This window comes from Gymnoscopelus microlampas (genome assembly GCF_963454915.1).
Source record: "Gymnoscopelus microlampas genome assembly, chromosome: 20".
In the NCBI taxonomy this organism is placed as follows: domain Eukaryota; kingdom Metazoa; phylum Chordata; class Actinopteri; order Myctophiformes; family Myctophidae; genus Gymnoscopelus; species Gymnoscopelus microlampas.
In genome coordinates this window covers 519,435-544,849 of record NC_139957.1, presented here as the reverse complement: position 1 = coordinate 544,849, position 25,415 = coordinate 519,435, and the positions used below count along the sequence as shown (strand labels likewise).

The 25,415-nt window shown below is 43.3% G+C and overlaps 1 protein-coding gene across 1 annotated transcript; it reads left to right on the top strand.

The window, feature by feature from the left end:
- Positions 1-10,740: 10,740 nt before the first annotated feature.
- LOC311036938 (apoptosis-associated speck-like protein containing a CARD) lies at positions 10,741-25,245 on the top strand (the record flags this gene model as incomplete). Its single annotated transcript, XM_084045949.1, has 4 exons — positions 10,741-10,825; positions 16,978-17,016; positions 20,197-20,274; positions 24,980-25,245. 4 exons carry the CDS (start codon positions 10,741-10,743, stop codon positions 25,243-25,245), a joined length of 468 nt encoding a protein of 155 aa, XP_083902075.1.
- Positions 25,246-25,415: the final 170 nt, after the last annotated feature.

The window sequence follows — 25,415 nt, the reverse complement described above, 5'->3', positions numbered from 1 at the left end:
TGCTCAGAAATAGTGGATTTAAATGTTTTTCAAACTGCTCAAAATTGCAGACAATCTAAGGGTGGAGTTTACTGGTTAACAATTGCACATGTATTCATTGATACAGTCATGTTGTGTGCAATGCAATTATAATGAATTCTACATGACGTGGGATTCGAACCAGGAACCCTGTGGTTTCAAGGCAGATGATTAAGCCATTGGGCCAACAGACCTGTACTAGTGAAAAGGGAGTTTACACACATGACACACTTTCACGCAAATTGCTCAGAAATCCTTGGTTTAAATGTTTTTCAAACTGCTCAATATATTTCGGAATGGAAACTAGTGGAAAATAGTCGATCTACAAGCTCACAACGCGTTGCTATCTAAAAAGGTGTGAGATTGTAGATCGTCTATTTTCACAAGAAAGTATGTCATACATAAAAAACAACTACTCTCAAAAGCATTTCGTGTTATTGTCTAAACATTGCACATGTCTGAATTAACAGGGTCATGTTTTGTACAATGCAATTTAAATGTGAACTGTAATAAGTGGGATTCGAACCAGGGACCTTTGGCACATGAGACTCACACATACTGGTGGAGCTATCCAATACACAACCTTAGACAGTGAAAAGGGAGAATCCAACAAAACAAAACAAAAGCGCGAATGAAGTACGTCATACATTGAAAATAACTACTTTCAAGTATTCATTTCTCGTCATCTTTAACAATTGCACATGTATTCATTGATATAGTCATGTTGTGTGCAATGCAATTATAATTAAGACTACCTGAGGTGGGATTCGAACCGGCTACCCTATGGTTTCAAGGCAGATGATTAAGCGATCAAGCTATTGAACCAACACACCTGAACCTGTGAAAAAGGGCCTCAAACATGTATTTGACACAGTTTCATGCAAATTGCTCAGAAATCCTGGATTTAAATGTTTTTCAAACTGCTCAACATTGCAGACAATCTAAGGGCAGAGCTTACTGGTCAAAGTGATACATGTGTTCCTCATGAGTCAAGGCACATGTGTAAGCAGGTTTAACGGCTGTCGGCCAAACGAGGCATGACTTTTGCCTGTTTAAAGTTTGCATTTTCAAAAAATTGCTATAGCGCCCCCCTTTGACCAATTGGAGTAAGATTGGTTTCAGTGATACTTGGAAGGACCCTCTACAATATTGCAAAGTGTCAAACAAATGTGAGTCTGCATGTATGTGTTAGGGGCAGATGAATAATTTAAAAAAAGCTGCAATTTTCATTGGCTTATAAACTTAACGTTTTCACTTATGGAAAATCCGCTAAGTTACGTTTGTCGGCATTGGTCCAAAGTTCATGTGTATACAGTTTCGTACAGATTGCTCATAAATCCCAGGAGAAGTGATTTTTTTACTGCTTTTTACTGCTTTTCATAGAATTCAAAATGGTGGGAGATCTAAAGGTCAGAGGTCAAAAGTCAGAGTGTGAAAGTTGTTAGGCATGAGGAGACGCATGTGTGCATCGAAGTTTCATGGCTGTGGGTCAAACAGGGCATGAGTTGTACCTGTTCAAAGTTGGCATATTTCAATTGAGTGCTACAGCGCCACCCTTTGGCCAATGTTTGTGAGTTTCGGGTTTTCGCCGTTTGGCATAGCCCTCTACCATATTGCCGAATTTCATAAAAAGTGACCACGCGGTTAGGCCAGAACTGGCAAAACCGGCGGAAGAATAATAATAATGAAAGTGTAGAGATGTAATAGGGTTCGAAGCCTTACAGGCTCTCGAAACCTAATAACATAATAAACCCGCAAAAGACCCGCAAATTGCGCAAAAAAGTAAGATTTTAAGTAAGAGTGCACATGGCACTCATGCACGCACGCTGCGCGCGTGTGCATGAGTGCCCACCCACAAATCCCCATGCCCACCTACTGCCAGCTTTCTGGCTACGCCACTGATCTAAATGAGTTATATTTACTTACAAATTTCAAATTACAAAGCCTTATAAGCTATATATTTCTGGGATGCATAGTAGCTGAAACTCCACAAGATATACTATTATATATATATATATATATATATATATATATATATATATATATATATATATATATATATTGTTGCTGTCATTATATGGCCATGACACGGCCTCTCTTTCTATCTCGCGCTCTCATTCTATTTCTGTATGTAATGTTTTATATAAATAAATAAATACGTTTTATATATAAATATTGCGGGTTTTAGCGCATCATCCCGCGGGTTCATTTGGTCATTTAATGATAAAATTAACCCGCGGGATGATGCGGTACTAAATCTTTCATCATCCCGCGGGTTCATTTGGTCATTTAATGATGAAATTAACCCGCGGGATCCGGCCATGGTTGAACCCCTGTGGATTGATCTGCGACGTGTTTTTTTTGTCGAGTTTATATACCGTCACCTATTACAAATAGCGGGCCACTTCCGTCAAACGATACGCTTGCTTTCACATTGCAGTGTACCGTCCCCGAGGACGCAAGAATCGCACCCGAGACTACCTCCCGAGGTGGTTTCAGGTACGGAACGGCGATCCGTTTCGGGGAACGATGCGCAACATTCACACTAGCGCGAAACCTGCCAAGCGTTCTCGAGTGCGCACCCAGGACCGTAGTGTGAAACCGCTGTTAGTGAAAATACACATTTTCCTTAATTACAGAATCAGCCAATGACTTGTGCAGACGTGGTGCCCCCAAGTGGTGGCCAGAGTGGCCATGGCCTCCTTGACAAAATTACTAGTTTTGGCCCTAATTATTACAGAATTCATGCAAATTATGCCTATATGTATGATATGATGAATTACTGGACTTGAAAGCTTAGACTTCAAATACTTAAGATCATCTTTCTAAGAAAAGTTAAGAAAAGTAGAAATGTCCTGGTTTTTACATTATTTATTACTCTCCGCCAGGAGAGTATTGTTTTCACTTTCTAAATATGACACACCGATTGGTCAAGCCTCACGTGACACGTGACAATACGGTGAAATACTGTGATCTGATTGGCTAGTGACGCATAGTGGTCTATAAATACATGGCGTCATTTTGAAAGTGGCGCAGACACTTTCAAAATGAGGTAAGACAGGAACCATCACGAAATGGCTGAGACATGGTGGATACTGTAACAATTAGATAGGATACATAATTGGACAGATAGGACAGATAGGACACTTATATAGACAGGAGGGATATGACACTTACACAGACAGGACGGATAGGACACTTATACAGACAGGAGGGATAGGACACTTATACAGACAGGACGGATAGGACACTTATACAGACAGGACGGATAGAACACTTACACAGACAGGACGGATAGGACACTTACTGTACATAGACAGGACGGATAGGACACTTATACAGACAGGAGGGATAGGACACTTACACAGACAGGACGGAAGAGGACACTTACACAGACAGGACGGATAGGACACTTACATAGACAGGACGGATAGCGGCCTATAAATACATGTGTCACTTTGAAAGAGTCATAAGCCAGATTCCAATACCGAAAATCCGGCCACTCGCTCACTCCCACTCGGTCCATACGGTGACCGAGTGGGAGACACGTGACAATACTGTGAAATACTGTGATCTGATTGGCTACACAGACAGGAGGGATAGGACACTTATACAGACAGGACGGATAGGACACTTATACAGATAGAACATTCCCAACATTCCCAACACAAGTCTTCTGGCGGAGAGTTGTGCTCCGAGGAGCACTTTTTCTAGTTTATATTGTTATTACATAATCTATGCTAATAAGGAAATATGTCATGACTGCACCATGGTAATACATTCATTTTTGGTTGGTTTATGGTTGTGAAATCCACCATAAACCACGGCCTCTTGTGGCTTATTGTTTTATTTCAGGCTACGTAGTACCCTGAAATACTTATCTAATTAGTACTAGCCCGCACTGGAACCAGCTGCAGGCTCTACTGTAGCGGCTTCATCCTCTGCTGCTCCTGGTACGGATTTTCTTACATTGTTTCAGGAGATGTTTTATCAACTTAGACATGCAACCACCTTTGTATGTTAAGATGGTTGTGCATTCCATGCACTTTGCACAGTTTTATCCTTCTTTTGAGAAGTACAACAACACTTTTGACTTTCATTGTCTGCTCGTCATTGAAGTGTACACTGCCTCCGCCTCCTTAGATAGACACTCTGATCTGAGATTGGTGGGTGTTGTTCACTCAGTCATGTAGGTGACCTCACCACAGTCACTTGCATGCACACAATGCACACATCAAACATGCACAAATGAAGTAAGAATACAGACATTTACGGAGCGCAGAAAAATCTTCTTCAAAAGTACTGGCTCCCGATCCCAACCTTACACTAACCACAGCTGAGTCTTTTCAACCAACCACTGTGATTGTAAATTAAGTTGCAGAAGTGGCAAGATGAGATTTAATAAGTCAAAATATATATATATTTTTTTAAATGTTTGTTTTGTGTCACAGATTCAAGTCCCCGGGGGCAGGGCTGTTCCAGTGCAATGTGACAGGGTTGATGTTTGGAATGACAAGGGAAGGAGAAGTCCTCTACAGGACTGTTCAGTGGGAGGAAAGCTGGCTTCAGTCAACAAAGACTCCAGCAGGGCCCCTGTTTGACATCCAGTGTCCTCAGCAGTCTATCTGCCAGCTACATCTGCCACACTGTGAAATCACGCCTGGTGAGTCAGTCAAAGTGTCTTTGGGCAAAACACTGAACCCCTAACCGCTCCTGATGAGCCAGTCTGATTGATTGATTGACATTTTTATTAGGCAAAAAATGTAAAATATCACAATTACATTTATATTACTTTGTCTAAAGGGTCCGTCCAAAAAAAGTCGGACGTGGGTGTCACTAACTTTTTGGAGGTATTTAGACAGATGTGCGGGTATAGGGGGAATTTTGGGCAAATCTGCATTTACAATTTTGAAGACCAGTCCCATTTTTAGTTGTTTAACCCTGTCTTCCACCCTGAGCCAGCCTAGGCTGGCAAAATGAGTGGGAGAGAGGTGGGTCATGGGCCTCAGTCCGAGAAGTAGTCGAATCTTTGTTTGTTTTGGGAGGTTTGAAGCTTAGTCTTCAGTAATCTTTCAAGAACAGATTCTGCTCTGCTTTTGAATCTGTCGGTAGCCATGTTGACAACCTGTGCGCATTGGTTTCAAGTGGGCGTGCTATCAGATCAGGAAGCAGGCCGCGCTTTTCCCAATCAAATGTAGTGGGCGGGATTTATGTGTGTGCCGTTCCTAGAAACAAGCCGAAACTCATTTAACAATAGCGTGCTCGAAGCCGACAAGACCACGGAATGTTAGAAACATTTTAAATTGCTCTTTCATCATAGAAACAAGTGGGCTTATAACCAAAACGATCGATGTTCTTTGGGAGAATTGGTGTTAGTGTTCCGTGGAGAAATATTGTTAGTGGGAATGAAAACATAGTAGCACCACCGGAAGTGGAGTGCTGAAGGCAGACCAAAAACCCCGGTTTCCTTGCGCACGGGTCCACCATATAGCCCCCCCCAGAGCCAAGTGAAAGAGTAAAAAACAGCAGAGGGCGCTGTTTTTCCTTTTTACTTGGCAATGGGTTCCCAGATTGAGTCTTCAGTGACACTGAGGTGTTGGAGTACCAAGTGGAGCAAGCATAGTCAAAAAGGGGCTGAATCAGGGCCCCTGAGAGGGTCCTGAGGGCCTGAGGGTTGACAAAAGAGGAAACTCTGACCATAAATCTGGTTCTCTGGTTTACTCTTTTGACCACCTTTGTAGCTTTCACCTGTCAGGTATTTGTCAAGAACATCCCAAATAGGTAATCTCTTCTTTGCTAGAGATGATTGTGTCATCGACTTTGACCCTTCATAAATGATTCAGTCAGTGGCTCATGGTTAGACCCGAGCTCTTCACTGGTCCAAAAAAAACAACCTGTGAAGACATTTGCCCCATAATTGCTCTTACACTAATACTATACTATACTAAGGTAGACAGTTGTGATAAGCATTAAGTAATAGGTAATAAGGCACTCATTAGTCCTTATAAGATGCTATGTGTTAATAAGGCTATTGTACTGAAGAGAAGAGCCTTTGTGATACAGCACCCATCATAACATTATTGGATGTGTGTGCACCTCCTGTACTGCAATAATAGCATTGTAAACATGTTAATTGTTACATTATAACGTTATTTTAAGAACTTATAAGAAATGTATTAACAGTTTATTGACTGCTTATTAACATTAAACCATATATCAATCTTTATTTCAGTCTATAATTGGTCCATATAAAGGACAGTACAGGGGACAATACAACATACTTTATTATGCATGTATTAGTGGTTTATTGTACACTTATTAACAGTGTAACTATGCTGGTAGCACTTTAAATGAACATTATAGCCTTATAAGATGCATATTAACCTTATTATTTGTCAATAAGGATATATACGTGTTAATAATAGCAGTCAACACATTTAGTAAGACCATAATAAACATGAATTAATAGTTAATAAGAAACTTTTGTAAGTCCTTAAAAAATAACCTTACTATGTGTTAATACGGCTATACATGTCTTAACAATAGCATTGTAAACATGTTGACATGGTGACATTTATAAGTGTGTATAATAAACTTGTTAACAGTTTATAGACTGCTTAAGAACCTTAATAAAAGTCTTGTGCGTTTCTTAACTTTGTTTATAATAGCATTAAAAAGAAATGTATCCAGTCCCACTAACTTACCTATTATGTCATTTTCAACCTTTACTAAGCAATTTGTTGCTTTATTTACAATAAAGATATTTATCATGCATTTATTAGCTATGTTAACCATGCACGTAGTAACAGCTTAACTGTTACTAAGTGCCACTGGTCTAAAGTGGGAACAATGCCCTATTTAAGGTTAATAAGTTAATTAATAAGTTCATCATAGGCTCTGTGCGTAATTGTAATCCTGGGTCTCTGGAAGGTGTCATATATTTTTCCTGTTCTGGTTCATTTTCCCAAAGCTTCATTTGATTGGCTGATTTCATTGGTTCATTTGACTGATTGCAACTGAGCCAATCACACGATGCTATGAGAAAATAAACCACAACAGAACAGCCAGCTTCTGGAAACCACCATAGACTATTATACTCTTGTTATCAATCTGGGAACCCATCTTGAAATAAAAAGGAAAAACAGAACCCTCTGCTGTTTTTCACTTTTGCATATGATCTGGGGTGGGGATTAACCAGACCCATTCTCACTGGAAACCGGGGTTTGGACATGCTTTCAGTCCTCCACTTTCGGTGGTGCGGCTATGTTTTCATTACCACTAACAACATTTTTCCACAGAACACTAACACCATTTCTCCCAAAGAACATGGATCGTTTTGGTTATAAGCCCACTTGTTTCTATGATGAAAGAGCAAGTTAAAATGTTTCCGTGGTTTTGTCGGCTTCGAGGACGTTATTGTTAAATGAGTTTCAGTTTGTTCCCAGTGGGAAGCGAGCGCAGAGAAGTAAATCCCGCCCACTACATTTGATTGGGTAAAGCACAGCCTGCTTCCTGATCTGAAGGCCCGCCCACTTGTAGCCAATGTGCATAGGTTCTCAACGGGGCTACCGACAGATTCAAGCGCAGCTCTGAATCTGTTCTTGAGAGAATATACTCTTATTGACACAGTTAACTTTTCTTTTTCTTTTCTTTTTTCATCTACCTAGTCTAAACTGGGAACAATGCTTTATTACATAAAATAACACGTAATATGCACATGCACAAAATTATCCTGAGCAGTTTGATACCACTGTATGCTGTAAAACTGTAAACAACATTTCATCCCTTGTTGGTTTAGGTATGTTATTAAAGAGATATCATATTGTGTTGTTTTAAAGTCTTGTTTGCATAAAATGGAATCTATAATGTTTCCAAAAAAATCACAGGTGATGATCTGTCTGTGGCCCACATCACAGATGAGGGGATGCACCTCTTAGAACCAGATAAAGTGACCGATACTCATGTGGTTGTAAATGTGACCCAGCTGTCTCTCTATGGGATCCTGAGGAGGATTTTGAGCAACTTAAAAACAAAAACAACACGTGCTCAAGTCCTGCTGTTCCTTCGACCACCGGGACGTCAGAGACAGATACTGAGTGTATTTCTGCTGCCGAAAAATGTGCCTCCCAAAGAGGTACAATTTTATTTGTTGAGTAGATTGCATCTCAGACTGCTGTCGGGCAGAAACCAGCTAACTCCAAAATGTTCATTTTTCAGGAAATTGGTTTTGTTCATCATTGATTAGAACAGCTGTACAACTTCTCCAAGCTCACAATGAGGTTGGAGGTCAAAAGGGTGTGAAGCCTGGAGTCAGCAAAACCAGCTAACTCCACCCCCCTTTGGTGGACTTAGCTGGTTTAGCAGAAAGTTTGAGGATCCAATGAAGTTAACTGGTTTTGTCAGAAGCTCTTTTTAATACTTTTCATTGTTTCAATATGTTTCAATGCGGAAAAATGGAGTTAGCTGGTTTCTGCCCGACAGCAACAATATATCTTTAGACTGTATATGTATGTATGTATGTGTGTGTGTGTGTGTGTGTGTGTGTGTGTGTGTGTGTGTGTGTGTGTGTGTGTGTGTGTGTGTGTGTGTGTGTGTGTGTGTGTGTACGTATGTACTGTATGTATTTATTGATTGATTTTTTTGTTTGTTTTGGATAGACCTGTTCTAAGTCACCACCACACACTAAATAACCATTTTTATTAATTTATGTACTTTACACACACACACACACACACACACACACACACACACACACACACACACACACACACACACACACACACACACACACACACACACACACACACAGACGGACAGGGTGCAAAACATACTCTCGCCATGCCTTTCGGTCTGGCAGAGACAATAATCACATGGCGTGCCTGAATGTTTGACCCAGAAAAGCAGTAGACAGGTTAAACTGGGCGAGACAACTAGAAACAACCAATTGGCAATCAGCTTTTGATAATCATTGGACTATTGAGAGGGACAGGTGTTGATTCCTTTATAGTGTGTATAGTGTATAGTGTATAGAGTATAGTGTATAGTGTATAGTGTATAGTGTTTATACCGGCATAAGTGGATGTCTGATGTCTCAGTGGGGCATGAGTTGACGCAGTTTCCCCCTTGGGAAAATTTGACAGTGTGAGAAATAGAATGTGTGGTGTGAGTGCGTGTGAAGACCGTCATTTTGTGTTTACCCTGTAGTTCCAACCAAGCAATCTGATTGGTTGACATAGGTTGTCCAGCCATGCTCAAATGAGCATGACAGCACACCTAGCTGTTCTCAAAAGAAATGTTTGAGAACGGCAATATCAATATTACTTTGCCACTGTTAAGCACAGTAAACTCAGTGGATTTTGATTGTGTACTAGGAGCTCCTCCCACTATGACATCATTATCAGCCGTGCTGGTCAGACAATCTCATTGGCACGGCTAGGCTAATTGTTTGCATGTTAGATTTGCAGACATAGTAGCCAAATCTGTAATTATGTTTTAATTTCCATTGAATATCTTAGTTAAAATGATAATGAGCTATAACCAGTGAAGCTATGTTTCTATATGTGTGGTAATGATTCAGTTTGGGGGGAGGGGGATGCCTGTCACACAGCCATCTCAATGGGTCTGGAGTGGCTGAGTAAACATGGACTAGTTATTGTCTCTGTCAGACCCCATGTATTTCCAGAATAACAGAGATAACACTCGTAAAAGTTTTATTTTAAGAGTGAATTACTCCGAAATATAAATGCGTCTTGATTATGTTTTATTTTACAATTGAGGCATTTATCTTAATCCAGAGCGATTTACAGTAAGCAAGGAAAACACAAGGTAATACGTCAAATACACAGAAATAGTTATCTAGGATAGGTAAACCAAGAACCTACCGTTAGTCTAAACAGTATAATATCAAAAAATCTATAATTTGTACATTGAAACTATACACACTATAGGATGCCAGGTCAACACATGAACCTGTCTGCATAACATGCAGTACAGTACATCTAAATATATATTTAGCCTTTGCATTAGCCTGCAAGGTCGTCAAGGCTAGGGCAAGTGCTACGAGTGGAGTCTGAAGAGCTGAGTCTTCAGATTATGGAGGATGGTGACTGTTGCATAATCACAATATGACACTCGAGGGTGTGCTTACCCGTCATTATTGACACTTCAGCTATGCTTGCGGAATTCTGCACTGTTACACATCAATATTGTTTAATTGAATCCTCTGGTCAAAATATCAATGGGCAAAAAAACACTACCTCCATGCCATGCCTCCAGAGGGAGACATGGGGGGAGGGAAAAAAAGGAGCCCGGGGGGTGCAGGAAGGCGTGTGTGTGCGGGGATTATGTTAATTCATGAAAGTTCATGTGTTTATGTGTGTAAAGGGTAGGCCTAGAGTTTGTCCTTCGAATTTCAGCCGCTCATCGCTTCAATATGTTGGTGTCATTGTAGGTAAAAGAACAACATAAGGAGGATGAACACATCAAGACCACCTCTGACTGTTGTCTTACTGAGTCCAAATGCTACAGTCTGAAATGTCTGACCACTTCATATAAAGTCCTCCCCCAGGTATCACACATTAACTACTACTACTACTACTACTACTACTAGCAATACTAGTATTAGTACTACTGCAGTTAATAATACAACAATTATCTCCTTTTCAGGCGGTGCCATATTATCTGAACTATGGACCAAATTACCATGCAACATTTAATGTGAAGATGGATCTCAATACAGAAATCATCTCCTTGGAATTACTGGGACCTGAGAACAGCCGAGTCTGGGAGCAAGAGATTGACATGGAAGGTAATTTTTTGTCTGAAATTTAATTATGGGATATCGTGGAATAGCTCTTTCATATTCAAACACATTAGCTTCCCCATTATAGCAACCTTAATTTGTGTAGTATTAACTAAAGTGATGCTTGCAGAACTCGGCACAAGTGCCTCATTAGTAAGCCTAATGCAATACATTTGTGTTCAAAATGCAGTCATCAAGACAAAAAATGTTTTGTACTTCATCAAGACAACATAGAGATGTTTGTTTATGTATTTGTACTAAGATTGATTGCTCCATAAGTACACAATACATTATTTATTGGCTCATTTAGAATATTTTTTTTCACATACAAACTTCTCTTGCACTCGGTTTTTGGACAATGGTCCATAGATTGTATATAGAAAGTTTTGTGCAGATTTCTCCAAAATCCCAGGAGAGGTAAGGATTTAAGTGTTCTTTCAAATTACTCAAAATGGCAGAAAATCCAAGGGCAGATCTGTTCTGAGGCATAGGTTTAAGGCATATGTGTTCATGGTTTTAGGTCAAACGAGGCCTGACATATGCCTGTTCAAAGTTGGCATTTTTCATCGATTGCTATAGCACCATCCTTTGGCCAATGGGTGTGAGTTTCATTTATTGGCCGTTTTGCATGCCCTTCTACCATTATGCCAAGTTTTGTAAAAACAGACTGCTTAAATGGATAAATAGCGACTAAGAAGAAGAAAACTAGCAAAAACAATAGGGTGCCTACGCACTGTGGCCCTCATTTATCAATGCAGCGTATAAACCGGCATGTATTTTTCCATATATTCGGCCGTACACCAACGTCTAAGTCACATTTATCAACGCATCCTACACAGCTGATCCGAGCGTACACTTAGTCCCAGCGTTGATAAATGTGACGGCTGAAACCGAGCGTCATTTAAATAACACGCCCTTAAATATTCTCAAAACGCCCCGATTTTACGACATGAAGACGAACCAGAATACGACCAATAAGACATGAAAAGCCAATAAGAAACAGTTTCCCCCGCTGGCCTCGCCGCACACGCACACGCCTCTCTCTCTCTCGCTCTCTCGCTCTCACACACACACACACACACACACACACACACACACACACACACACACACACACACACACACACACACACACACACACACACACACACATTACATTACATTACAGTCATTTAGCAGACGCTTTTATCCAAAGCGACTTACAATAAGTGCATTCAACATAGGTAGGGAAAGAAACTACTAATCACCAGAAGTCTTAAGTGCATTTTCTGCAAAAACAAGCAACCAAGAGTATACCTAGCGCTAAGGTAAAAGTGCTATATATCAGCTACCTACTTTCTTAAACAGATGAGACAAAATAGCAAAATCAAATGAGCACAAGCTAATGCAAAAAGTGTATCGACTAAACAAGATCCAATAAAACAGTACAACAATAAAACAAGAGTTCATACAACTAGTTAACAACAAGTAAGCCAGACAAAGAGGAAGGGTAGTGTTTCCTGAAGAGGTGGGTTTTCAGCCTGCGGCGAAAGATGGGCAGTGACTCTGCTGTCCTGACTTCAGTGGGAAGTTCCACCACTGTGGGGCCAGAACAGAAAAAAGTCGTGACCGTGTCGATCGACCAGAAGGACCCTTGAGTGACGATGGAATCAGTCGCCCCGAGGTGGTCGGGCAGGGGTGTAGGCATCAACCATAGCCCGGAGGTAGGAAGGAGCTGTTCCTTTCACTGCCCTATAGGCTAGCACCAGGGTTTTAAACTGGATCCGAGCTGCTACGGGGAGCCAGTGTAGAGAACGGAGAAGGATAGTTGTGTGGGAGAACTTGGGGCGGTTGAACACCAGACGAGCTGCAGCTTTCTGAACAAGCTCCAGAGGTCTGATGGCAGATGCCGGAGCACCAGCCAGGAGGGAGTTGCAGTAGTCCAGGCGGGAGATGACAAGAGCCTGGATGAGCACCTGGGCTGCCTTCTCCGTGAGGAAGGGGCGAATCCTCCTGTTGTAGAGGAGGAATCTGCAGGACCGTGTCACTGATGTGATGTTTGCAGAGAACGACAGTTGATCGTCCAGGGTCACACCCAGATTCTTCGCATTCCGAGTTGACGTCACCACAGCATTATCAATGGTAATGGCCATGTCTCGGTGCGGACAGCCCTTCCCCGGGAGGAGCATCAGCTCGGTCTTGTCCAGGTTGAGCTTCAGGTGGTGCGTCGACATCCACTCCGAGATGTCAGCCAGACAAGCAGCAATGCGTGCCTCCACTTGTGTGTCAGAGCGGGGGAATGAGAGGATCAGCTGGGTGTCATCGGCATAGCAGTGGTAGGAAAAGCCACGGGAGAGGATGACAGCACCAAGAGATGTAGTGTAGAGAGAGAAAAGAAGAGGACCCAGAACCGAGCCTTGGGGAACCCCAGTAGTGAGTCTGTGTGGTTCTGATACAGACCCTCTCAGCATCACCTGGTAGGAGCGACCCGTCAGGTAGGATGCAAACAGGGAGAGTGCAGAGCCTGAGACGCCCATCCCCTTAAGGGTGGAGAGGAGGATCTGATGGTTCACTGTGTCGAACGCTGCAGACAGGTCCAGGAGTATCAGGACGGAGGAGAGAGAGTTCGCTCTAGCGGTATGGAGCGACTCCGTCACTGCCAGGAGGGCAGTCTCGGTGGAGTGACCCACTTTGAACCCAGACTGGTGGGAGTCCAGGAGGTTGTTCTGGTGGAGGTAAGAGGACAGTTGTTTAAAGACAGCACGTTCGAGAGTTTTAGATAGCAAGGATAGAAGGGAAACCGGTCTGTAGTTCTTGATCTCAGAGGGGTCAAGTGTGGGTTTCTTCAGGAGGGGGGTGACTCTGGCAGTCTTGAAAGCAGAGGGAAAGTAGCGAGATGTCAGAGAGGTGTTAATAAGGTGGGTTAAGAAGGGAAGGAGTTCAGGTGCAGAGGACTGCAGCAGAGGGGATGGGACCGGGTCCAGGGAGCATGAGGTGAGGCGACTAGAGATAACAAGGAGAAGGACCTCGTTAGAGGAGAGGGGAGAAAAGTGGGATACAGAGGGTGAGGGAGAGGGAGGAGGAGTAGATGAAGATAGGGAGGGAGAGGTGGAAGGCAGACAGGTGTGGGTAGTGCGCAGGGCACCAGCCGGGGGAGGAGTGAGGGGGGATCGGATATCGTTCACCTTCTTGTCAAAGAAGTTGGCGAAGTCGTCAGGGAGGAGGGAGGAGGAGGGCGGAGGGGGTGGTGGTTGCAGGAGAGAGGAGAAAGTTTCAAAGAGTTTTTTAGGGTTGGAAGCAGAAGCCTGAATTTTAGTGCAGAAGAAAGCAGCTTTAGCAGCAGATAGAGAGGAGGAAAAAGTAGAAAGGAGAGATTGGAAGGTAAGAAGGTCCTCCGGGAGGTTGCCATTTCTCCATTTGCGCTCAGCCGCTCTCAGGCTCCGTCTCTCAGTACGCACTGAGTCCGACAACCAGGGGGCAGGTGGAGTTTGGCGTGCAGGCCTGGTGGTGAGGGGACAGAGATAGTCTAGAGAAGAGGATAGGGTAGAGAAAAGAAGATCAGTTGCGGTGTCAGGGGATAGAAGAGCAAAGGATTCAGGGGCAGGGAGAGCAGAGAGAACAGAAGAGGAGAGATCAGTGGAGGATAGTGAGCGAAGGTTGCGACGTGAGGAAATCATGTGGGTAGGGAGGGGCTGTGAGGGGGGAGAGGAGAGAGAGAGAGAGTAAGACATGAAGTAGTGATCAGAGATTTCTTACCCTTTTCACTGGAAAGAGGAGTGACGGACAGGTTAGCAGTAGAGCAGCCTCTGGTGAAGTTCAGGTCCAGTTGGTTAGAAGGATGAATCCAGAGCCATCGACAGGGAAGTGAGAGACTAGGTGATCCAGCTCCTCCAGGAAGCCACCAGCAGGGCCCGGTGGGCGATAAACAACTGTAATGGTGAGCTTGACTGGATGAGAGACAGTGACCACATGAAATTCGAAGGAGGCAGGAGAGAATTGTGACAGTGAAACAGGAGAGTATTTCCATTTTCTGGAAATTAGCAGACCAGCACCACCACCTGTCCGCACGGCTCTGGGAGTGTGAGAGAAAGAATACACATCTGACAGAGCCGCGGGCGTAGCAGTGTTTTCTGGTGGGATCCAGGTCTCAGTCAGAGCAAGAAAGTTGAGGGAGAGCAAGGATGCGTAGGCTGAGATGAAAGCAGCTTTGCCTTCCACCACAGCCGAGTGGCAATTCCAGAGCCCTCCCGTTACCACTTGCTCGACGTGAGTTGAAAGAGTAGGATAGATTAGATTTGTGGTCTTGCGACATCTGGGTGTAACCCAGTGTTTGTGCGACCACCAGGAAGAGGAGAGGACAGGAATAGGAAGAAAACACATTGTAGATCAATAAACATATACACACTACTATATCTATCACACTCCTCTATATGTCACTAAACACTGATGCTGCTTCTGAAGAGAAGAAGCACTCAATGGCCCAGGTCGTACATTGACGAAGTCGGGCTTTGACAAAGTCGCCTCTCTTGCCTTTGTTTGCCAGCCACTTTGAAAGCTACCGCTTTCAGAGCAGGTGGTTTAAAACAACTTCAACTGATTGCTAATCGTCTGCCAGGAGTGCTGGTCAAACCAGACACTTCACAGGGCAATCAAGTGGCCTATACAGGGCGAAACTACTTCTACTCCAGGGTGCCAATAGCCTACTGCTTTTAGCACAAAAACACAAAAACTACTAGAAACTACAGACTACCACACAAGCTAATACTACAGTACTAATACACACACACACACACACACACACACACACACACACACACACACACACACACACACACACACACACACACACACGCACACACACACACACACACACACACACGCCCAACTTTGTCTTTCGTGTCCGTAGCGTAGCGGTACATGAGACTCGGGCGGAATGCAGTGATTCCGTGCCGCCACGTTAATATTGGAGCGTCGGGTTTATATCCTTAACCCAGCCAGGTTGTGTAGCCTACATAACTCTCTATGACATAACTCCATAACATAGGACAAGCTACTGTAAGTTTGTAGACCTCACTGTCAGTGAAAAGATGGTCGGGGCTCCCAAAAAATCTCTCGCAGAAGCACTGCTGCGCTGCTGCGCTGAAAATAGCAGTTCTACAAGCTCACAACGCGTCGCGATGCAACGCTGGCTTGTGAGCTTGTAGATCTGCTATTTTCAATACAGACAGATCTACAATTTTATCTGAATGACTGTTAAAGCAGTTTGTTTAAATTACTTTATAAAATGATATATTTTCACAGCGATTATTTATTAGTGTAGATATACACATTTAGGAGTGGATTATGTGTCCAGATGCTTGTCAGACAGTCAGACAATGGTGCTCCGCAGGTCTAGAATGGAATAAACGGGTGCAGCCAACGTCAACAACTGGTCTCGACCAGACGTGTGATTTCAGCCTACGGTAGGATGAAGCCCACGTCAGGATATTGATAAATGCCGAAAGGTGCGGTGATTGCGCCGTACACTCATTATTCGGGCTGCACCGCGTTGATAAATGAGGGCCTGTGTGCTTGGACCCCTACAGTGTAAGTACTATCAATGGGCCATGTCTCCTGGTATTTGATCATGCTGTGATGAATAATTCATGTGACATTGTTACATGCGATAATATAATATTCTGCCATGTAATGCTGCTAAGACACACATCGTAAATTAATCCACCCTAATCCACCAACATTGTACCATCTGTACCTCTTTGTCCATCACTCGAACAATGCTGCATAGAACGAAAGCTTTACACTCCAACATTATAAACATTATAAAAGCACATTGTCAACATACATACTGTAATCAACACAATCCTGCCATGACATACCCAGTCTTTTTACACCCCCATACCCCCCCCCCCCCCCCCCGTTTTTTTTCTTTGTTCCTGCAATGCCACACATCATCCCTGCCAATGTCACAATCTGCCTTTTGCTAGGTAATTTGTCTTTATTTGCAAAAGCAAATAAAAGAGGCTAGAGCCAATACTATGCAGTGGGAAATGAATGTTACACAGCCAAGGGTACTTGGCGGAGATGGTGATCCCCTTTCTAGTTTATGATTGTGACTGTGATTTGTGACTTAACCACTTTTAACAGTTTTTTTTTTTTGTCTTCTTCTTCTTCTTCTTGCAGCACTACCCAAAGGGTGCGAAGCGGCTGCATCGGTCTCAGGTGAGTGCTGTTGAGCATGACTCATTATCAAGTTCAGGGCTACCGAAAGGATATGCTTTGGTAAAAACAATGGGCCTCATTCATGAACCGTACTTACGAACAAATTTGTTCTTAGAGCCACTTAAGAAGTTCTTTAAGAGATTTTGGCATTCATAAATGTTTTCTTAGCTGTGATTTGTTCTTAAGTTAAGAAGAAATCTACGCATACTAGAGAGCACTCTTAGGGTGGCCTTTGAGTTCTTAAGTGTGATATGTTTGTGCAAAAATATTTAATTCTCGAAGTTTCTTCAATTCTACAGTTGTATAATATAGGATTTAAATTACAATAATATTTTTATCATATCTTTAGAGCAAAAAAGGTTCTCAAAGGTGTGGTCTGGGGACCCCCAGGGGTCCTTGAAGCTGTTCCAGGGGGTCCACAGCAAACGAGGAACAGTTTAATCACTTTAACCCTATTTTATACTTTGTTTGAAAATAGCTGATCTACAAGTACAACGCGTCCCATTACTGGCAATTTTGAACTTGTAGATCGGCTATTTTCGAAACATTTTGATAAATCTTGAAAACATTTCCCTAGCAGAAAATATTTTCAGGTGGGGGTCTGCAGCCAAATGCATCTAACCCAAACAGACCCGGTTGAGTTGAATACCCACCCCATAACCCCCCACCCAACCCACCCTCATCGCCCCCCCATACCCCCACCCCCATATCCCGACATTCGCCACACCCCCATTTTCAAGTCCCCTTCCTACCTGAAAGCCCCCCTATACCCACCCGTCACACCCATCCCCATACCCCACACAGCCCCCTACACCCCTACTTGCACCACCATATCACCCACCACACCCATTTCCCATTACATACCAAGCAGCTGCTACCTTAAAGACCCTCTATATCCACCCACCAGCTTTCAGTACTAAAATGTTTTATATCCACTACTAACGCTACTCCTGAACATGAAATATGGATAACATTTTTAACAGCTAATTTCAGCAAATTTACATTGATGTCGAGTGGTGATATGTTGATTAATGTGAGAGAAATAATAAAATACATTCATTAATTAAATACAATAATTTGCTGTTCACTTCAGAAGTACCTCCACAGAAATATTTATTTATTTTTATGTTTGGAGTCTGGTGTTCCACCATCTTTAGGCTTTAGTTTAGGTATTCTTTACTTCATTCTCTCAACTTTATTTCTCTGTGTGATTTCCTATGATTTCTGTGTGCAGCAATCACACACAGGTGTGACTGCAGGCAGAGCCTAAGAACATTTCATGAATCTGACTCGACTTCTCTTAGGAATTCACTTAGGAAGAAATTTAAGAAGACAACTTACAAATTTATTGCTGAATGAGGCCCAATGGGCCTCATGCAGCAATAAGTTCCTAATGTTTCCTCTTACATTTCTTCCTAAGTGAATTCCTAAGTGAAGTCGAGTCAGATTCATGAAACGTTCCTAAAAGGCAGAATTGTTCGTAAATATGTTCTTATGATGATGAATCCCGATCCTCGTAACGTGAAGGGGTGTGCCAGTTAATCCTAATTACCATAGGGAGCCCCCCACCAACCCCCATATAAGGCATGATTGCATGGCTCTGCCTGCAGGCACACCTGTGTGTGATTGCTGCACATAGAAATCACAGGAAATCACACACAGAAATAAAATTGAGAGAATGAAGTAAAGAATACCTAAACTAAAGTCTAAAGATGGTTGAACACCAGACTCAAAACATAAAAATAAATAAATCAATAGTACTGTGGAGGTACTTCTGAAGTGAACAGCAAATTATTTGATTTAATGAATGAATGTATTTTATAATTTCTCTCACATTAATCAACATATCACCACTAGACATCAATGTAAATTTGCTGAAATTAGCATGTTATCCATATTTCATTTTCAGGAGTAGCGTTAGTAGTGGATATAAAACATTTTATTACTGAAAGCTGGTGGGTGGATATGGAGGGTCTTTAAGGTAGCAGCTGCTTGGTATGTAATGGGGTGGAAATAGGGGTGTGGTGGGTGATATGGTGGTGCAAGGAGGGGTGTAGGGGGCTGTGTGGGGGGGTATGGGGATGGGTATGAAGGGTGGGTATAGGGGGCTTTCAGGTAGGAAGGGGACGGGAAAATGGGGGTGTGGCGACTGTCAGGGATATGGGGGTGGGGGTGTAGGGGGTTGGGGGTATGGGGGGGGGCGATGAGGGTGGGTGGGGTTATATGGGATGGGTATGGTTCTTGGGTTTCAACTCAACCGGGTCCGTTTGGGTTAGATTGTAATTTCAGGCCCGATGAAAATTCTAAAGTCAAGGACCCACAACTTTATTTTTGGCTGTAGACCCTCATCTGAAAATATTTTCTGCCAGGGAAATGTTTTCAAGATTCATCAAAATGTTTCGAAAATAGCCGATCTACAAGCTCAAAATGGCCAGTAATGGGACGCGTTGTGATCTTGTAGATCGGCTATTTTCAAACAAAAATAGGGTTAAAGTGGTTAAACTGTTCCTCGTTTGCAGTGGACCCCCTGGTCCACTGCCCATATATATCCATATATATACAGGTCTTTCAGATGTTTCATATTCCATCCTAATTTGCTAAAATTGGCTTCCAAGTAAGTTTGCTCCGTTTTGAACAAAATGCCTCAAATCATGAACACAGCATGCAATTTCCGTGAAACTTTGCACGCACATTCCCACTAGGCCGAGGAAGAAATGCCACTTGAAAATGTTAAAATCAGCCTCATGGTGGCGCTATAACTGATTCGCATTTTTACCTATAACTGCAACGATCTGTGTAAAACTTTGTAGGCGCACTCCCTACAGGCCAAAGAAAAACCTTTGCCCTGCATTTTTCACATCTGCCTTTTATAGCGCCACGAGGCGAATTTCACTAAATCAGTACACATGATCTCTATTCATGTGATCAAAACGTATCTGTTTGATTTTTCATATTCCATCCTGATGGCTAAGATTGACATCTAAAGTTTGCAGGAGTGGCCCGTTTTGAACAAAATGCACAAATCATGAACGCAGTGTCCGATTGTGGTGAAACTTAAATATTCCATCCTGATTGGCAAATTCCGAACATTGCTGGCCCACAATAACCTACCTGACCTGGCGGAGACCTGTGCTCCGAGGAGCACTTTGTCTTGTCTAATCATATTTTCCCTTACAATAGATGTAACATACCAGTGTGCAGCTGCTGACAAACCCAGTTCAAGTTCAACATTGAGGAGGGGATTTGCCAAAGCTGAAGGTGAGATGACATGGCAAATACTGTAGGTGTCGACAGTAAAGTGATTCAATTATCTGGGCTGCTATATTTACCTCAAGGTTTCAAGGTTTCAAGGTTTACTTTATTGTCTCCCTTAGGAGAAATGTGTCTCAGAGACATGGACCAGCAGTCTACAATACAATACACCACAATACAATACAGTACAAAAACAAGAATCCATACTGATTCCGACGGCCAACGTTTTCTTTGGGAAGGTCAGGCTTTCCAAACCGACAAAAGCTCAGGAAAGACTATGCCGTCCATACTTCCCTCTTGTTTGGGAAATGGTAGGACAGGGTAGTGCCCCCCCCTTCTTGTGAATGGCAGTGTTGCCAAGTCTGCTTATTGGCTATTTTCAAAAAGCCCATGTATAGATTTTAAGTGGTTACAATGATGCTATAATAATATAGCATCATTGATCTTGATGCTATATTATTTTTGCTGTGCAGTGTGTGTGTGTGTGTGTGTGTGTGTGTGTGCGCTCGCGCACTGGCAGCTAACTCCCTTGTGTTAACAGCTCAATGTGTGAATGGACACAGACACCGAGGCGTCGCGACACATCGACCCAAACAAAGAGGCGTTGAGACCCTTTTTGTGTTGTCCTTTTAGCACCATTTGTATAATCGTAACATTGTACTTTTTTACAAACGGGTAATAAAGTATTCAATTAATCAATCAATCAATCAGTATGCCGCCGCACAGGAGGATAAATTCATTACCGTATCTTCTTGCTGCTGGACCGGGTGTAATGAACACGGTGTCTTGCGTAGCCCTCTTCGGAATCATCTTACCCGTGGTGGGCGGTCCTGCCGCAGAGACCACATCCTCGACCTCTCCTGCGACGATGACATCGAGTGGAATCTCCTAAAAAAGGGATCTCCCATCTGCTGGCATCAGACTCCAACGAAGAGGATGAAGGCCAGGCCGCTCTCGGAGGGAGACCCTGCATGTTGACGAAAAATGTGGACACAGCATTACTTCATGGCGTTTTTGGGGGATAGAAAAAGTCGAGGGCAACCTGGGTGGAGTGAGTGGGGTCCCCTTGGATGCTGAACACCGTACTGAGGGGCTACAAGCTCCAGTTCCGGTGTTGGCCACCACCCATCCAGGGTGTTTGTGTGTCTAGTGTGTCCGACCATGTCAGAAGAGGGTCCTCCGGTTGGAGGTTTGCCTCACTTCTCACTAAAGGGGCTATAAGGAAACTAGAGCTGTCAGAACGGCTCATTGGGTTTTACTCCACGTATTGCCATGTCCCAAAGAAGGACGGTGGCTAGAGTCCTATCCTGGACCTGTGTGCCCTTAACCGTCACTTCAAACGATTGATGTTCAGGATGCTGTCCCTAGCTCGCGTGTTGCAGGCCATCTCCAAGGGCCTGTGGTTCACCATGCTGGATCTGAAGGATGGATATTTTCATGTACCCATCCATCCACGAGGGAGTGGCATACAGGTATCAGGTACTCCCCTTCAGGCTTTTTCTGGCGCCTCGTACCTTCACCAAGTGTATGGATGCGGTTCTGGCGCCTCTGTCTTCCCAGGGGATTCGTGTTCTGAACTACCTGGACGATTGGTTGGTTTGTGCTCTATCGAGAGAACACGCTGTCAGGGACACCAGAGTACTGTTGAGCCACATCCGGGACCTGGGTCTGACCCTGAACAAGCAGAAGAGCCGCCTGACCCCCTCTCAGAAGGTGGTCTTTATCAAAATCTCAATAGATTTGTCTCTAATGAGAGCAGGGCTTCCTCGGGAGAGGGTTGACAAGATCCTGTCCTTCTCCAACCGTTTCCGGCTGGGGCGGACTTTGTCAGTCTTGGAGTGCCAACGACTGCTCGGCCTTCTGACCGCAGCTTCGTTGTTGGTCCTGTTGGGCCTTCTCCATCTCAGACCATTTTAACAGTGGCTTCATTCTCACAGGCTGCATCCTGGTGACGCAGGAGTGTTTGGCAACACTGTCCCGATGGCGCTCACAGGGAGTTGGTGTGTACCGAGGCTTCACTAACGGGTTTGGCAGAACTTTCTAAACAGAGACTCTTGCATTGGCTTGTTGATTCCATCACTGTCGTTATCGGTTGGCCGGTTGGCCTTTGCCGGTTTATGTGGTGGCACGCTCCACCAGGGGTGTGGCTGCCTCTTGATGTCTCTGCCTTGGCCGACTGGACTACACCTGCCACTTTTGCTTGGTTCTTCCGCGTTGATGTGGTCCCTTCCGACCAGGTGGAACGGGCCATTTTGGGGGTTGCCTCCTCTTCTGTGGAAACGGACGACAACTCTCTGTTGTGAGAAATTGAGCTCGACCCCTTCTTGGAGGTGAGTCTGAGCTTTGTTCTTTTTTTCTAGATTCACGGATTAATCTGATTCTGTGATATCATATTGGAGTGATCCAATATAGCTCTACATAACGATGGTTACATAGGTACGCGTGGTTATGTGAGCGATTGGATCACTCCAATCGTCTTGCGGTGATCTAGCGCGCCTCGAAAGCACACAAGGAAGAAGGGTGTGCAGCGTAGTTATCTGGGCAGGCACGTAGCGCCGCCTTCAGCCGCAGTACACCCCCTGTATACAGAGTAATCCTCCCGCGGAGGGATCCATATTGGAGTGATCCAATCGATCACATAACAGTGGTTACCTACGTAACCATTGTTTTCTTGGGTGTTTTCGTTTTTCCTTGACCGGACAGCAGGCTATTCTTTTTTTCAGGGACAAAGAGGCCATTGCTTGTAAACCTGGGGAGCAGGGAACCGGCAGTCACAGACGTTTATGAGGGGATCAAGGGCTACTGACTAGGAACTCAATCTGATCTGATCGGATCTGATCGGATCTTACTTTCCAATTGACATCCATAAATGTTATATAGGAATAATAATAATGGATTTTATTTATAACGCACTTTACATTTGTAAACAATCTCAAAGTGCTACAGAAGGCAATTGCATAAAAACAGAAACATCACACCATTAAAAAACATTAACTAAGAAATAAAGCCCCCAGAGGTATAACCAGTGTAGCTAAGAAAATGCTTTGCTAAAAAGGTAGGTCTATAGTCCTCTCTTAAAGGAGTCAAACGACTGTGGAGGGTGTTCCACAGTTCGAGCAGAAAGCCTGGTCGCCCATGGTACGTAGGTTGGCCTTGTGGGTTTTGAGGAGGTTTGTGTTTGAAGAACGGAGGTTGCGGGTTGCGGGTTGTAGGGAGAACATAGGCATACATGTAATGTTGGTTTTAACACTGGCATGACTGGGGTTTCATTATCCTACACACAGCCTGCTAAACGGTCAATTTGGTCAAGAAATCAAGCTCTGCTATTGGTTCCTGTCTCACCTCTTTGGACCAGACTGACTGACACCTTCTCACCCACCCAGTGGGGGGTTCCATTGTCTTTTAAATAGCCATTCAACTCCACTCTGCTCAGTCAGTTAGCTCACTCACTCACATGTTGTTGCAGGCAGAAACATTTTAAAAAGTAGTAATTTAGTAGTAATGGTAACTGCAGATTCTGTAAAATGTTTATAAAAAAAAGCGTATAAAACAGTGCAATCTGTAGCGTCACATTAAACTCTTGAGGGAAACATGGAGCCTATTTGAACGCTGAAGCCACTGTCTAATTACGTGACTATCTCCATTGTCCAAAACACATGGATATCTCTTGACAAACCAATATTATATTATATAATATTCACATTGTCTGAGCGTAAAGCTCTCATTCTATCAGCTGTCCACGCTGACAGAAACGTCTCCTCTCCTCCTGCCTGTCAGCGTAACAAGAGAACACATCGCTATGTTCCACACATGTGCTCATTCCTGCTACTCCTGCGCTAAATATCTGATCTACAAACATAAAACAGTCGCTGGCTGACGAGCCCTCTGCTTGTAGATCAGAACTGTTGGCGCAGCATTGGGTTGCCAAATTTTGCGAGAGAAATAAGCAGCCAGGTCTATGAAAATGTTACTGCATGCGTTGTGCCCTGACAAAACAGTGAGGCATGAAACCATTGTGGGGTTTATAGCCGAGGCTAATTTGCAACCCCAGTCCCTGGTTAGACCTTTCTATATAAATATTCACCTAATACAAAAACAATTACGAAAGGACATGGAGCTCTAATCTAAACAAGTATGAAAATATATTTATATCTGCAAAGTAACTGCCTCTGAGCTGTAGTGGAGTAGAAAATTATTACCATTATAATGTAATTATATATATAATTATAATAATAATAATAATAGAAAGACGTGGAAAAACAAGCCCAAAGTCGCTTAGAATAAGCAGACATGGCAACATGGCCACAGCAGAGTCTGCTGTCTACGGGCCGCTCTGTGGGGGGTCTCGAGGTGTAAAGTGCTCTAGAGAGGGGGAGAGAGGGGGAGAGCGATCAATTTAGCCGAAATAAAACGGCTGGGATGGGATACATGGTATGTATTTCATATTTATAATGAGTTAAAAAAAAACAAAAAAAAACGGAGATGGTTTGAAACATATATTTAGGAAAAGTCATGAAAGGGGAACTTTCTCAGAGCTTCCTGAGAGAATTTAAGCCACTTTCAATTCTCAAAATCGGTCCCATTGATTGCTTAGTCACGCGAGTGTTAACAGCATTCTGGTTTTAAATACAGTAGTAGCTGATAGTAATATGATTACATTTCCCCAAAACAGAGATAAAAACTAATATAGTTGTGTGTGTTTTGTCCACAGATGTTGACTTTGTCAATAAACACAAGCGTGCCTTGATTCAGAGAGTGACCATGGTCGCACCCATCCTGGATCTACTCGTTGGTGAGGGCGTCATAAAGAATGAGGATTACTCTAATGTGAGGTCTGAGCGCACAAGTCAAGAGAAGATAAGGGAACTATTTGTACTCCTGGAGGCCCGTGGGGACAAAGCCAAGCACATTTTCTACAAAGCTCTTGAGGAACATGAGAAGTTTCTTCTTGAATCTCTTGATGATCTAAACTTGTAATTTAAGTACACTTATGGAACTTCCCAGGCCATGCTGCTTTCAGTGTTACAGTATTATTGTCATGAAATGACAACAAAATAAATAAAGAAGAAAGAGGATTCTTCCTGACGTTTTTGCAAAGTGTGAATATGTCGTTTCTGAACGAAAATTGTATATTGTATATTCTATCA